This window comes from Rattus norvegicus, chromosome 4 (genome assembly GCF_036323735.1).
Source record: "Rattus norvegicus strain BN/NHsdMcwi chromosome 4, GRCr8, whole genome shotgun sequence".
NCBI lineage: Eukaryota > Metazoa > Chordata > Mammalia > Rodentia > Muridae > Rattus > Rattus norvegicus.
The window spans coordinates 64,403,612-64,416,138 of record NC_086022.1 but is presented as its reverse complement, the minus strand read 5'-3'; the positions used below and the strand labels follow the sequence as shown (position 1 = coordinate 64,416,138).

At 41.7% G+C, this 12,527-nt stretch overlaps 1 protein-coding gene across 20 annotated transcripts in view; it reads right to left on the bottom strand.

The window, feature by feature from the left end:
* Positions 1 to 2,053: 2,053 nt before the first annotated feature.
* Cald1 (caldesmon 1) overlaps positions 2,054 to 12,527 on the bottom strand; it is a 181,180-nt gene continuing 170,706 nt past the window's right edge. For 8 of the 20 annotated variants that reach the window (XM_063285623.1, XM_063285624.1, XM_017592487.3 and 5 more), the window contains one exon: positions 10,248 to 11,769. In XM_063285623.1, the coding sequence (XP_063141693.1) occupies positions 11,461 to 11,769 (309 nt within the window). In that variant the 3' untranslated portion in view covers positions 10,248 to 11,460. Of the gene's footprint in view, positions 6,816 to 10,247; positions 11,770 to 12,527 lie in introns of those variants that run through there. The other 12 variants (XM_063285628.1, XM_063285631.1, XM_063285632.1 and 9 more) reach the window with 4 other exon arrangements.

Sequence of the window (12,527 nt, the reverse complement as noted above, 5' to 3'; positions counted from 1 at the left end):
TGGAATTTATTAAGCAGATATCTAGATAAGGAAACAAGGTGACCATAGCATTTATTCTTTATGACATCATAGAAGTTAATTATCATAGGGACTTTGAGGTCTTTTCACACAATTTAACTGATGAAGCCATTATAGGAACGGGACGGCAGAGGCTAGACAAGTACTTGTCTGTACCTTCCTTGCACTAAGTGCCAAACCTCTCAAAGTGTCTCCAAGGTCATGTCTTAAGATCTGTTCCACTCAGCAGCTAAGACTCAGCCCCCCACCTCACCTTCTTCCTCTCCCTCTCCCTCTCTCTCTCCCTCCCTCTCCCTCTCCCCCACCCTCTCTCTCTTTCATTTCAAGATTTTTGCCTCTTGTTGAGTTGAGATTAAGACATCCTGGGACTAAAGGGTCAAAAGTCTTCTTATCAGTCTTGACTGGTCAAAGTTACCGTCTATTGTTTGCTCTCACACACACTTGTCTGTGGACTTCATGAGTAGAGCAATTCAGCTCTCTTCCCCCATAACACACACACACACACACACACACACACACACACACACACACACACACACACACACACACGCTGGGCTGTCTTTAAAGCAAACTTATAGGCAATAATCTGTTGTGATAGACAGGAGTGTAATAAAGAGTGTGGGCCTAGGAATCTATTACTGGTGGTCAACTCCTGTGACTTAACAGTTCACTAATTGTTGGCATGTTTTAAAAGTTCTTTATGCTTCAATTCATTTACCCGCAGAATGGGGATACTAGAGTAGCACGTCTCTCTTTCAGGATTATTCAAGGATTAAAAGGGTGAAGGACATGTCAAATTCTAAGCAATTACCTGTATTTCGCTCATGTAACCTGAGGGGGCAGGTTCCAGCCATTACTCTCTGACATAACACAATGGCTTTCAAGGTATCCTCATGGGATTTCAAGGCTATTCCCTTGGGCCCAGTGGCATTGTTAGTCAATATTTTTTATAGAATGTAAATTCTCAGGCTCCAACCCAGAACTATGGAATCAGAAAGGGGTAGACTAGTCTATTTAACAAGTCTAGTAGGTGACCCTGTTCTTCCCTCCATTTTGAGAGCCAGTGGGTTATGTGTGGATTCCTTTGGTACTAGGTACTAGGTACTATAGTACCAAAGGAATCCACACATAACCCACTGGTACAGTACCTAGTTGGGTGGCCTGAAATAAAAGTCCATGCCACAGTTTTCTTGTGAACTGGAATCTAAAACCACCTATCTGACAGCGCTCCGAGCTTAAGGGTTGGTCCTACTAAGTGCCCCCATTTGTATTCATGGACAATGTTTGAAGCACTTGTTCTTTGGAAAAGAGGATGAGGAGAGGACCGGAAAAAGGGAGGAAGGGGAGGAAGAGCTAGGTTCTCAAAGCACCGTCTGCCACACAGCAGAGTCACCACAGAATCATCTGAAATGCAGGCTCTCACGTCCATCCAGACCTATTATATGATGTTCATATTTTACAAAATATACTAAGTACTCCTTTAAAACATGCCATGGCAAAGTTCTGCTATTAAATCTGAAGTGGAGTGAAGTAAATGGTCAGCATTCTCTGTGGAGCTGGGATGGATGAGCTAACACACAGACCACAAAGCTGGGAACAATACGATGAACAAAAAGCCCAGATCACAACCTCGTGCTGCCAGATCTAGCCTTTACTTTTATTTTGAAGGAGACATTTTAAAAATGTCCTGTCAGTTGTCCACTTCTGAGTACTTTTGAATATTTGGTTAGAAAAGTCCCTGTAGTAAGAAGTGTTTTAAATCTGAACTGAGGCAACCATTCTATCACTTGTAATCTTAGTGCTCTCTGAGAGGTGGGGCAGGAGGGAAAGGAGTTCAAGGTCGTTTTTGGCTTCATAAGTTCCAGGCCAGCCTGGGCTACATGAAGTCCTGTCTCAAAATGTTTTTGTTTGTTTGTTTTTTGCCTTTATAGAGTGAGACCAACTCTCAATGTGAAGTACAAGTGCCTTGCTCTCCTCTCTTTGTCTAGACACACTCCTCACAGTCAACAGAGCACCAAAGAATGCATGAGGCAGAGACAGCTGGAAGAATTCCATTTATTGTGGATGCATTTTCACAATATATTTTTATTGCAGCGATCAATTATCAGTGAAAAATATTAAGTGTTTATAACGTTTTTAACAATGGCAGATTCACAGAACATGCTAGTCAGCTTGCAGTTTCCTCTCTTAAAGATAACAGAGAGCTGTAATCAAACAAGTAAATGAGGAATTTGCTTCTTCAAAGATTAAATCCAAACAGAAAAACTTTTACCCTAAAACTCATTGTCATCCAAATATTGGAATAAAAGTTAGGATCAAAACCATCATTTCACCACTCTGAACTTTCTTAAAAGCGAAAATGACAAACAAAAAGCCTGTAAGATAGCAGGGGAAGGCCTTGGTTAACACACATTACCATGATCCCTCAAGCATCTGCCTTAAATCAAACTTTGATCCATTTTACTCCAATGATGGAAGTCATGTCTATGGGTGTGCCATGTGCATTCTATTCATCTTATCATAGACTTGTGTCTACTCTGTCGTGGGGAGATGACTTGTGTAGTCTTAGTGGCTTTCCTTCCTTTGGCCCAAGTTTGCTAAAAGCTAGGGAATCCAACTAACTCTTACTAATTCATGAGAAAAGTAAACTTCTCAAGGCAGTGGTCACCCCTTGAGCCAACCCTTATCCTCTTAAAAAGAAATCTGTGGATTGGAAATGTTAAAGGCTCTCCTACTGTGGAAGGAACGGAGATAAAGATAATTTGGTTAAGTCAGCTGAGGTATGAGTTTGTACAATGACACTGTATGCATAGAATGTTCTCTATAAGAACATTTGGTAAGACACTAGAGTACTTTTATCTATTGGGAAGAGTAAAGGCATAAGCTGAAGTAGAATCTGATATCTGAATGATGAATTCCCAAAGGCCCTTGGTGGGAGGGGGGAGTAAAACAATTGAAATTTACATATACTTTTCAAATTTCAAGATATTATCAACTTATGGCAGTACCAACTGACTACTAAAGGCAGACATTTTTAATTAAAGAGCACGAGTACCTAGAGGGACTGCCGTGCTTTTGCTCACTTTTACCTGCCTACTTCTACATGAGGCGAAGTTGGTCTTTCTTTAGGCGTCTACATGAATTCTAACTTATGCATTAGTCATCAAAATGGTTGGCTCTAAGTGGTAGAGAAAGGAGACACCTTAGGTATCATGTAGGTCAACTTTTTTTGTGTGTGGAGGAGGTGAACTTCACGGCCACAAATAAACAGGGTTTGGGCTTTGTCCAGATGGTAGACTTAATAAAATTCACACTGGAATTCAAGACTGCTCTCAATTATAAACTAAATACTATGTCTTATAAGAAGTTTCAACTAGTTTTGACACTTGTAATCTCTTATTTTTCCAATACTTTTTTCTTATAAGTCATTGGGCATTGAAAACATATCTATACCTAACTTCCATGTTTCTACTGGCAAATATGAAATATTGATATACTATTGTGATTTTCTTTAATCTTTGAAAGCTGTGATATTGGTTAGTTACAAGGGCGTACTATGAAATAGAATAGCGCAGCACATGAAAGAGTCATCTACCATTAGTGTGTCTGTATACACGTATGCACATACATTACATAGTTGGGTTATCTAAATGTGGTTCAGTCTACTATCGCTACCAGAGAAATCCACAAAGCAACTAACCTGAAGAAAAAAATCAGTACCACTGTCAGCTAAAATAATCACCCAATCTAGGTATGAATCAGCATAGAAGAAAAGCAATATGTCAACAGTACATCTTCTTTTTTAAAAAAAAGACAATCATCACTGCCCTATATCAGATCTGAAGTGGATCACTTTCAGAGAATTTTGATTGCCTACTTAGATAATTTCTTCCATGCTTTAGTCTAAAGTGCAGAAACATGATGTCTGTACTGAGACAAAACAAAGCCTATGGGTCATTTCCCCCCACCTAGATACCGCATACATTCCTTGGACAATCTTAAGCTCGATTTTCTTTTGTCGACTTCTGATGTGGTTGGTATCACTGTTCATATGACAGTAGCAAGCTTACTTCACAGCATGGGTTTCTTTAGAAACAGGCTCCTCTGCAAAGGCAGCACTTTGACCATGAACACCTCTACTTGTGGTTATTAAATATAGTGAGCATATACATGGATTTACTGGGATATTGGAAAACATAAATATAAACAGAGCGATTAGCCCTCTCCAACTGAGCTGGCCCAGCAAGATGGCTTGCAGTTGGGTTCTTTCTCCGATTGTTTCAGACCTGCTGAGAGAAGAGAACTTTAAACTGGCAGCGCACGCTGTTTCGTGGGCTCATCGTTCGGTAGGAATAAATCTAAACAACCTGAAAGGGAAGACTGCTGCTGGCGTTAAGTTCAAATGTGACCTTTCGCTCCAAGATTCTTTTCACTTTTTCTTTCTCCTCGAGGTGCCTTCATCTTTGTTCACAGCACTCTAAGTCAAGATGGCTTTTAAGCTCTACAAGAAGGACTGGGAATCTCTAGTGTTCCACACGACTGAGAAGCTCTCAGTCAAGGCCACATCAACATTGGGACAGAGGACATGCTTATCACCCAATTCCTCCCATTTACCCCCAGCCACCTTTTTTTTTTTTTAAAAATCCCTACACACTGATCCTTGAGACTTATTTGACCCTTAGTCTACTCTTATTCCATTTGTTTCTCCTTCGGTCAGCTGCTAAAAGCCCCTGCTGAGGGACTATGTCATACATATTCATTTTCATTTCAAGGAAATGGCCACACAGGAAGTAGGGAGTGCGATGATTTGGAGCAGGGATCCCTGACCTGCTGTCTCATTAACTCTGCTAGGTCGGGTGGGGTGGTTTGAGAGATCAGGGGTAGACCAGCGAGGAAGGCCTGGTACAGGAAAAGCAGCCCCTACTTTGCAACACAACCTCAGCTGCATCCTCAATGCCTTCTTGTGTATGAGAGGTGTCCTCTTAGTCCTACCATTCCAGGGGCTTTTGCTTTACCTTCCATAGCCCTAATGTGACCACGGGACCTGATACCTGTGACAGTGGATGGTCAACATCCCCTACTCAGAAAGTGTCATAATACTCGGACCAATACTTTGTAAGATATTGCTATGTTACCGGGATTTTAAAGTCTTAGGCCCACAAGTTCATTCTTTGTGTTTTCGTTTTTTAAATCATGCCCTGCCACCAGTAGACAATTATGAAGGGAACTTTTAAAAAATTTTTTTTGCTAAATGTACATTCTCAAAAAACAAAAAATATGGATAATGCCTAAGAATATAGGCTCAAGGCAGAATTCAGTGCAGGGATGTTTTTGAACATTAAAAAACTTAATTTTTGTTTTATATCTGTGTTTTGACTGTATATATAACTGCGTCTCATGTGCATGCCAAGTGGTCTCAGAGGCTAGAAGAAGGCGTTGTATCCCTTGGTAATATAGTTACAGAGGGTTGCGAACTGCCATGTGGGTGCTGGGAATCGAACCTGGGATATGTGCAAGAACAGCAAATGCTCTTAACCACTGAGCCCTCTCTCCTCAGTGTATAGTTCTGGCTACTTGTTAGATATGTTTCTTTACAAAAGTTGTTTAATCTCTCAGTGTCTCATTTTCTCCGGCTATGAAATGGTAATAATTCCACTCCTTACCTCTACTAGCTGCTGGGGGATCACACGGGGCAGTAATGGTGTCTGCCACAGAGTAGCTACTCCCTCAGTGTTAGTAGTTGGCAGTGGTGATCATCACTAGGTGATGGAACTTAGCTAGCAATCATTGGAATAATGGAATTATTTGAAGTCACTTCATATAAGAGTGGCTGGGCTAGTGGATTTCATTGGACCTAAAGAGTACTATTTAACTGAGTAGAAGGAGTGGTAGACTCAGGCAGCCGTCCTGGATCCAAGAGAGGACAAAACATGGGAAAGGAGCCAGTCACTCCCTCACTGATGTGATTCTCAGTGATCTTTTAGCTGCTTGAGTGAGCTCATTGGTCTGGAGTTTGCTTTAGAAGTCTCTATCCTTAGGGCAGAGTGTTCTCACCATACTTATTACTGATCTCTGAGGGGCCTTTCTGAATTTTCTCCCATTGAAGGGCAGGGCTGGGTCTGTTTCTTGAAATGGGAAAGGCTACAATCAGAAATAAGCTCCCCATACCACCAGCAGTACTGTTTCTTCTCTGAGCAGCTGTTAAACACCACACAGAGTGTGTTTCTGAAACGTGTGCAAACCCTTTTCCTAGCAGACCAAGCATCCTTAGCCACTGGTTTTTACAGGGTAGCATACTTTGTTTAAAATTTCTGCCATAGCTATATGAAATCTGAGCCTGTGAAAATGTCTCTTAGGACAGTTTAGAAATGGAGCCAATGAAGGAGTCACACGATTTCATCTAAGAGATTTGTTTCCCCCCAAATAACTGTGTGGCCAGTCAGGAACCTTGCAAAGAAAGATAGGCCATAGTTATGGCCTTATTTTTCCACAACTATGACAACTATTTAGAAGTTGTTTTACTGGAAATCATTCCATGACTTTAAGCCATTTATGTTGTAAGCCTGACAAACCTTCAGTGCCAATGGCTTTGTAACTTGTCCTTTCTTTGGGCTATACATGGGACTTTTAGAAACTGTCATCTGCACAGATTTGCGAGTCAGCAAGGTTTCTCGTTTGACCCCAATCTCTGACACATGATGCCTCCAGTATATTACCTTAGTGGGAGAAGTGACCTTATCCACGGATTGCTTTTCCCAGAGGTTCCGCTTGCCAGATACATCTCCTGGCCTTAAGTCCTAATGAAAAGAAAGCAGAAAGCAAAAGATAGGTGACCGTTAATACTTTCTGGCTAGGTAGAAGTAAGCTAGCCCACCACACCTACCATTTGTCCAAGTCCATGTGGTGGTTGGTGCCTTTTGCACCAAAGGTCCCAAATGGAAGAAACTGTTACCTGACTATGAGCAGACCTTGCCCTGTTTCATGAGAATGGGCTGGCCACACAGACAGCATCTGGGTCCTTTACTAACTATTCTCCAGCTACAGAAGTCCATATTGTTTTCCCAAGAGGCAGGCTTGAAATTCATAATGCTTCTCAGGCTCACTCAGGCCTCAGGCAGTACCCTTGGAAGCACCTGATCTTTGGTACTGTCTGCATAGAATTAAATTCTCATAGCCCCTGTGCTGCTGTGCTCATGAACACCTTCTTAGCTGGCCACCATCTCCCCGGCTCATCCCCTGTAGTGGTCTATTCATCCCCTAACAACTTCCCCCTGCAGGGTCACTGTCTTAGGGCCTTGTGACCTGAATGAAGATTCCCAAATCCTTCTGTGTTTCTTGATGACAAAGTGTGTAATCCAGGAGTGGATTAGTAGGATCTAGCCCCACAAAACTAAATGTCTGTCACAAATGGCAACCCTGAGAGGAGCGAGCAGTTGATGATGTGTGTTGAGAACACGCATGAATCCTGACTATGACCCATAGTAGTTCAACAGCCTTGAGTTCTTATTTACTAGTTCATAATTAATTTCATTTGGATAAGGATCCGAATTTCGGTTTCGTTTACTTTTCTTCCAGCATTTGCTTATATTAGCACTTGGCACAAGGTCGTTTGGGGCAAATGAATGGGTGTTACTGAAGTAGCAGTGCTTGCTTTGGCAATGTCTTCTCTCACCAGGGAGGCAGAACTAGCAACTGCAGTTTTCCAGGGCTAGCCGTCTTGATGAACACATTTCTAACGCAGAGTACCGGCGTCTTAACACTAACCATGCACTGTTAAATAACTCCATGTGAAGATTTGCCATACTTTGAGTTTATGGGCCTGTGGCATGAATTCCAACATTCTATTAGAAAGCCATACCTGTTTAGCTTGGAAACATTAGGCAATAAATCATATTTTAAAAAAAAAAGAATTCCACTACATTTGCCAATATGGGTAAAAGTTGCCAAATTGTCTAGAGGACTTAAAACCATTGGCAACTATCATAAGAACATGCCTGGCAGAGCTCTAAAAAGTGAGTATGATCATTTATTTATCTGATTCATAGGAGATATATTTTTTCTTTCACATGAGTGTTTCTACATAAGAAAACAGATTGCATTTCCCTGAAATATGGCTGATGAATCTTTCAAGATCACTTAAGGAGTTTAAATAAGGTGCTTTAAGAAAATATCAACATCTACACCGTAAGTCAGTATTTTCAAATCAAAGAGGAAATATGAATGGAATTACCTGACCAGACTACATGTTAGAGAGAGACCCACTCTGGGAGAGGAGGGAGAAATGAAGGCAGGAAAGGCAGGTTTCCAGTCAACCAGAGACGAAAGAGTGAGGAAGAGAAGCCAGCTGAGAAAGACATCGTTCTCTCTTTTTTTAAACAAAAAGAAAGACAAGTTAGCGCTTTAATTGCTACAGTTTAGACATACAGTTTAGACACAGAGTAGACAAACCAGCTAAAACATTCAGACTTTAATTCCAGCCCCAAAGTTACCCTAGAAGTCTATAAACTCAACTCAAATAGTTTGAATGCCCCAGGAAGACACACGAGGGGGCAGTGTTTGGTTTAAACTGCTGATTTTCTGGGGGATAGTGTTAACAATTTTGAGAGCGTGTAATTCGTAGCATTTCTGAAGATGATAGCACAGCTGCTATTTTTAGGTGGTTTTCCTTCTGGGTTTTAGAACACAACACACGGATGCTTGTACTGCGAATTACACCTCTGCTTCTTGAGGTTCGACTGTGGGCGAAGACTGTTTTGTTGGAACAACTCTTTCTGACTTTGTTCTAACGGCCAAAAGAGACACACCTGTAGACAGAAAACCTTAGCTTCCCCTCCCTCCCACCCATGGTGAGACTCCGAGAAATGAGTTGAGAATAAATTGTATTCAGTCCAGAATCAGAAGGTGCTTGGGTGGGGGGGAGTTCCTATTGGTACTGCTTACAGATAATGCTCTAACATTCTGGGCTCAGGATCAGTCTAGTCAGAGTCCTAGAGGTCACACTTCCGTGTCTTAAAGATGGAAACACACGTCTGAATAGGCTGGTGTAAAAAAGAGGGACTGGAACCAATACATCCAAGAATGTGTTTCCATAGTTCAAAAATATGCTCAAATTATGACTTGAAAAAAAAACCCACAATATTGTAGGTTAGAGCTTAACTTCGGTTCACCACCACGGCACCTCATGGTCAGGACCTAAGATTTCTATTTGACTTATGTCTGTAACCTACCATCCTTGGACATTTGTCTGACAGCCTTTACACATCTGTAGAATTCCAGTAGCCTTTTCCACACTGAAACTTTACCTCCTTTCTGCTGGACTCACAGAAGCAGTGGGTCTAGCCTGTCCTGTCTTGCCTCTGTTCTAAGTCTCCTTCCAGGAGACTGCCATGGTACTAGCTACAATATGACAATATAGTGGGTGCTGGGTCTAAAATATTGGAAGAATAGACTACCAGAGGAATGTGTGCAAAGCTTAAAAAGGCTTAGTGAGCAAAACCAAGCTAGTATTTTATATACGATATTAAATGTGTATTTCTTACTCCAATCTGGTCCTTATTTGAAGCCACACAAATCTGCAAAACCCAACAGGAAGAAATTGATCACTAATATCTAGACTGTCCCTATTCTTTCCCTCTCTGCAGTCTCTAGATCAGTCTAGGAATCACTTATTAAATGTGAGGTAAAGCAGCCATTGATTTTATAAGTCCCCTGTATTACTTTTCTGTCCTGTCACTTTGTGGGAGACCTTTATCAATAGCCCCAGGAACTGTTATCACTAATCTTTGGTGTGGGATCCTCAATACATTTACATCTATGGTATAAATGATTCCACTCACATTTAACCCTGTTTAACCCTTCCACTAGGATAGCATATAGAAGACGGAAGCTACTCAGGTCAGTCAGGGGGTAGTAGAAGAACGGAGAGAAAGCCCTGGGCCAAACAGTGGGAACAGCTCGGTCCAGGACTGACATAGACCACTCATGCTGTGAGCATGGGAGGAAAGGAGTGAAGGTCTCCTCTAGAGAGGTAGGACACCATGCTCAAAGAGAAAGCATTCTTCTGGGTGTTCTTCCTTTCTTCCTCATGAGGGTCCCTCAGAGGTGGGGTGTCCATGAGCTTCTCAAATTCACAAGCTATAAAAGGGTTTACTTTTATTTGGCTATCAAAGGATCCATAATTTAAAAATTAAAAAAAAAACATTAGGAATCATGGGTCCAGAACCACAACATTGACAGAAATGACCATAATTTATTTCTGCTTAGAAACGATTTGTACTTTTTATGTCAAGATGGCTGTTGGTAGAATGTGAGGCCCCAAAGACACATCTGGGTGTGGTGTCTAACTTCCCCTTTCTTCTTTTATTGACTCCCTATCCTACTTGGAGGCAGGGAGGGGACATATTTTTCAGGTGTATTTTTTCACAACTATAAGTTGATTTCACACTGGCATACAGCTCTTGTGAAGCCTTATGCAAAGATTCCTGGGTAGAATAGGAACTAAGACGAATGAGGTGCTGTTCCCAGGGAGAGAATGGAGGTGCTTCTATCTCTCCCTTGTAATTTGGAACATGTCAGGATTTCGTGACTTTGGAGACGTTATGTGGAGCCAGCAGATGCAACAAAATGTTGCAGGGGTTTAAAACGCTTTAAAGGCCTGGAACCTGGGATGTTTTTCTTTTTGTAGAATACAGGTTGTTATGTTTGAGGCCAGCCTGGTCTATACAGTGAGTTCCAGGACAGCCAAGGCTATATAGAGAGATTCTGCCTCAAAAATCAACACAAAAATAAAAAATGAAACCACAAAGGAATGTGGGTTATGGCAATTCAGTCTCTGCCACCTTGATACCAGTAAAGCTTCAGAGCCAGCTTAGCAGAGAAGGCTGACTGGAGAACATGAATGGTTTGTTTATCCTAACAAGGAGCACAAGGCAACTACATATATTCAGTGAGAGAGTTAAAGGAATATTTGCATAGCAAGCTTACATGCATAGAAAATGAAGTTTTTAGTTCTCTAAAACAGTGTAGCTGGCCTTTGTAGTTTTCATTTTTACTGGGAGTGGGGGAGGGTTCCAGTTTTCTAGTTTCAATTTTTATGCTTTTTTTGTAGGTCTTGATAACAAATTATTCAATTTATACTACATATATAATAAAATGTATTTAAGGGCAACTATTTTAATAGCTACTTGACAACTGTACACTGCTGTGTTGAGTTTCAGAAATTAGGTCAAATTAGAAAACACGGTCTCAAAACAGTCAAAGTACACAACATTTTGGAAGAGGTTTTTGGAATACCTGGAATAGAAAATTAGCCGAAGTAGCATGGTGTTTGTTTTCAAATCCCTGTGCTTGATTCGTTGGATAGAAGCCAAATAGATAAGTAAATAAGTAGGCAAATAAACAAGGGAAAAAAAGAGATAAAGGCAGAGGGTCTTAACTGAGTGACTAAGCTCCCCTCTCACTCAGGCAGAGGCCAGGCTCTGTCTTAGCCTGCGGGTAATCGTGGCACAGCGACTCTGGCACTGAGTCTGCAAGCCCACCTCGTGTTCCGCGGCAGCGGACAGAGAAGCCATCTTTCCTAGGCAAGTGAGCCAGTGCTCTTTCATTCTGCTGTGGAAGCTGTGAGATCAGAGACTCAGAAATCCCCGGGCTACTTACAGAAGGCTTGGGAGCGGGTGACTTGTTGCCGTCCGGCGATTTAGTTAGCCATTCATTGATGCGGCTGGAAACCCCCACCTTCAGGCCAGCAGTTTCCTAAAAAAAAAAAAAAAAAGTACATTTACCCAGGAAATCTTCTGAGTAAACCTTAAGATATTCTTAGTGTTGATCTCGACTGTCAACTTGACTGAAGGAAGGATTAACTAGAGATGGTGAGAAGAGACACCGCCCAATCTCTAGATGGCAGCACCTCTGGCTGCGGCCATATATGAAGAGGGGCTGCTTTGCCTGTTTGCTTCATGGCTTGCTGGTAAGTGTATCTGTCCTGTTGTTTCGATAACTGGCCTTCCTTCGCTGACCTAGAAACCCAGCGTTTTCAACCTTCCAATATTATCGAAAGCCCTGCCTTCATCACCAGATTGGGCCTGCTCAAACACCCAGTACTGAGGGGCCAAACTGTGTTCTGAGCCTCTCCAGTATGTAGCTGGCTATTGTTAACCCAACCTCTACTATATAAGCCAATTTAATAAATTATTCTTTGTAATGTATATTTATTGTATTGGTTTGGTCCCTTTTGATGCCTCCGATATTGGAAGGGTGAAAAATCTGGCTCAGTGGGTGAGAGAACTGGCTGCTTTTCCAGGGGACCCAGGTTAAACTCTCAGACATACAATAGTGGCTCCCAACCCCGTGTAACTCCAGTCCCAGAGGATCCAACGCTCTCTTCTGTCGTCTGTAAGCACTTTGCATGCACTCAGTGCACAGACTTACATACAGGTAAAACACCCATACACATAAAATAAAATAAATCATAAAAAGGGTTATCAATCTTTCTTTCATGTCCCTTCATCCCA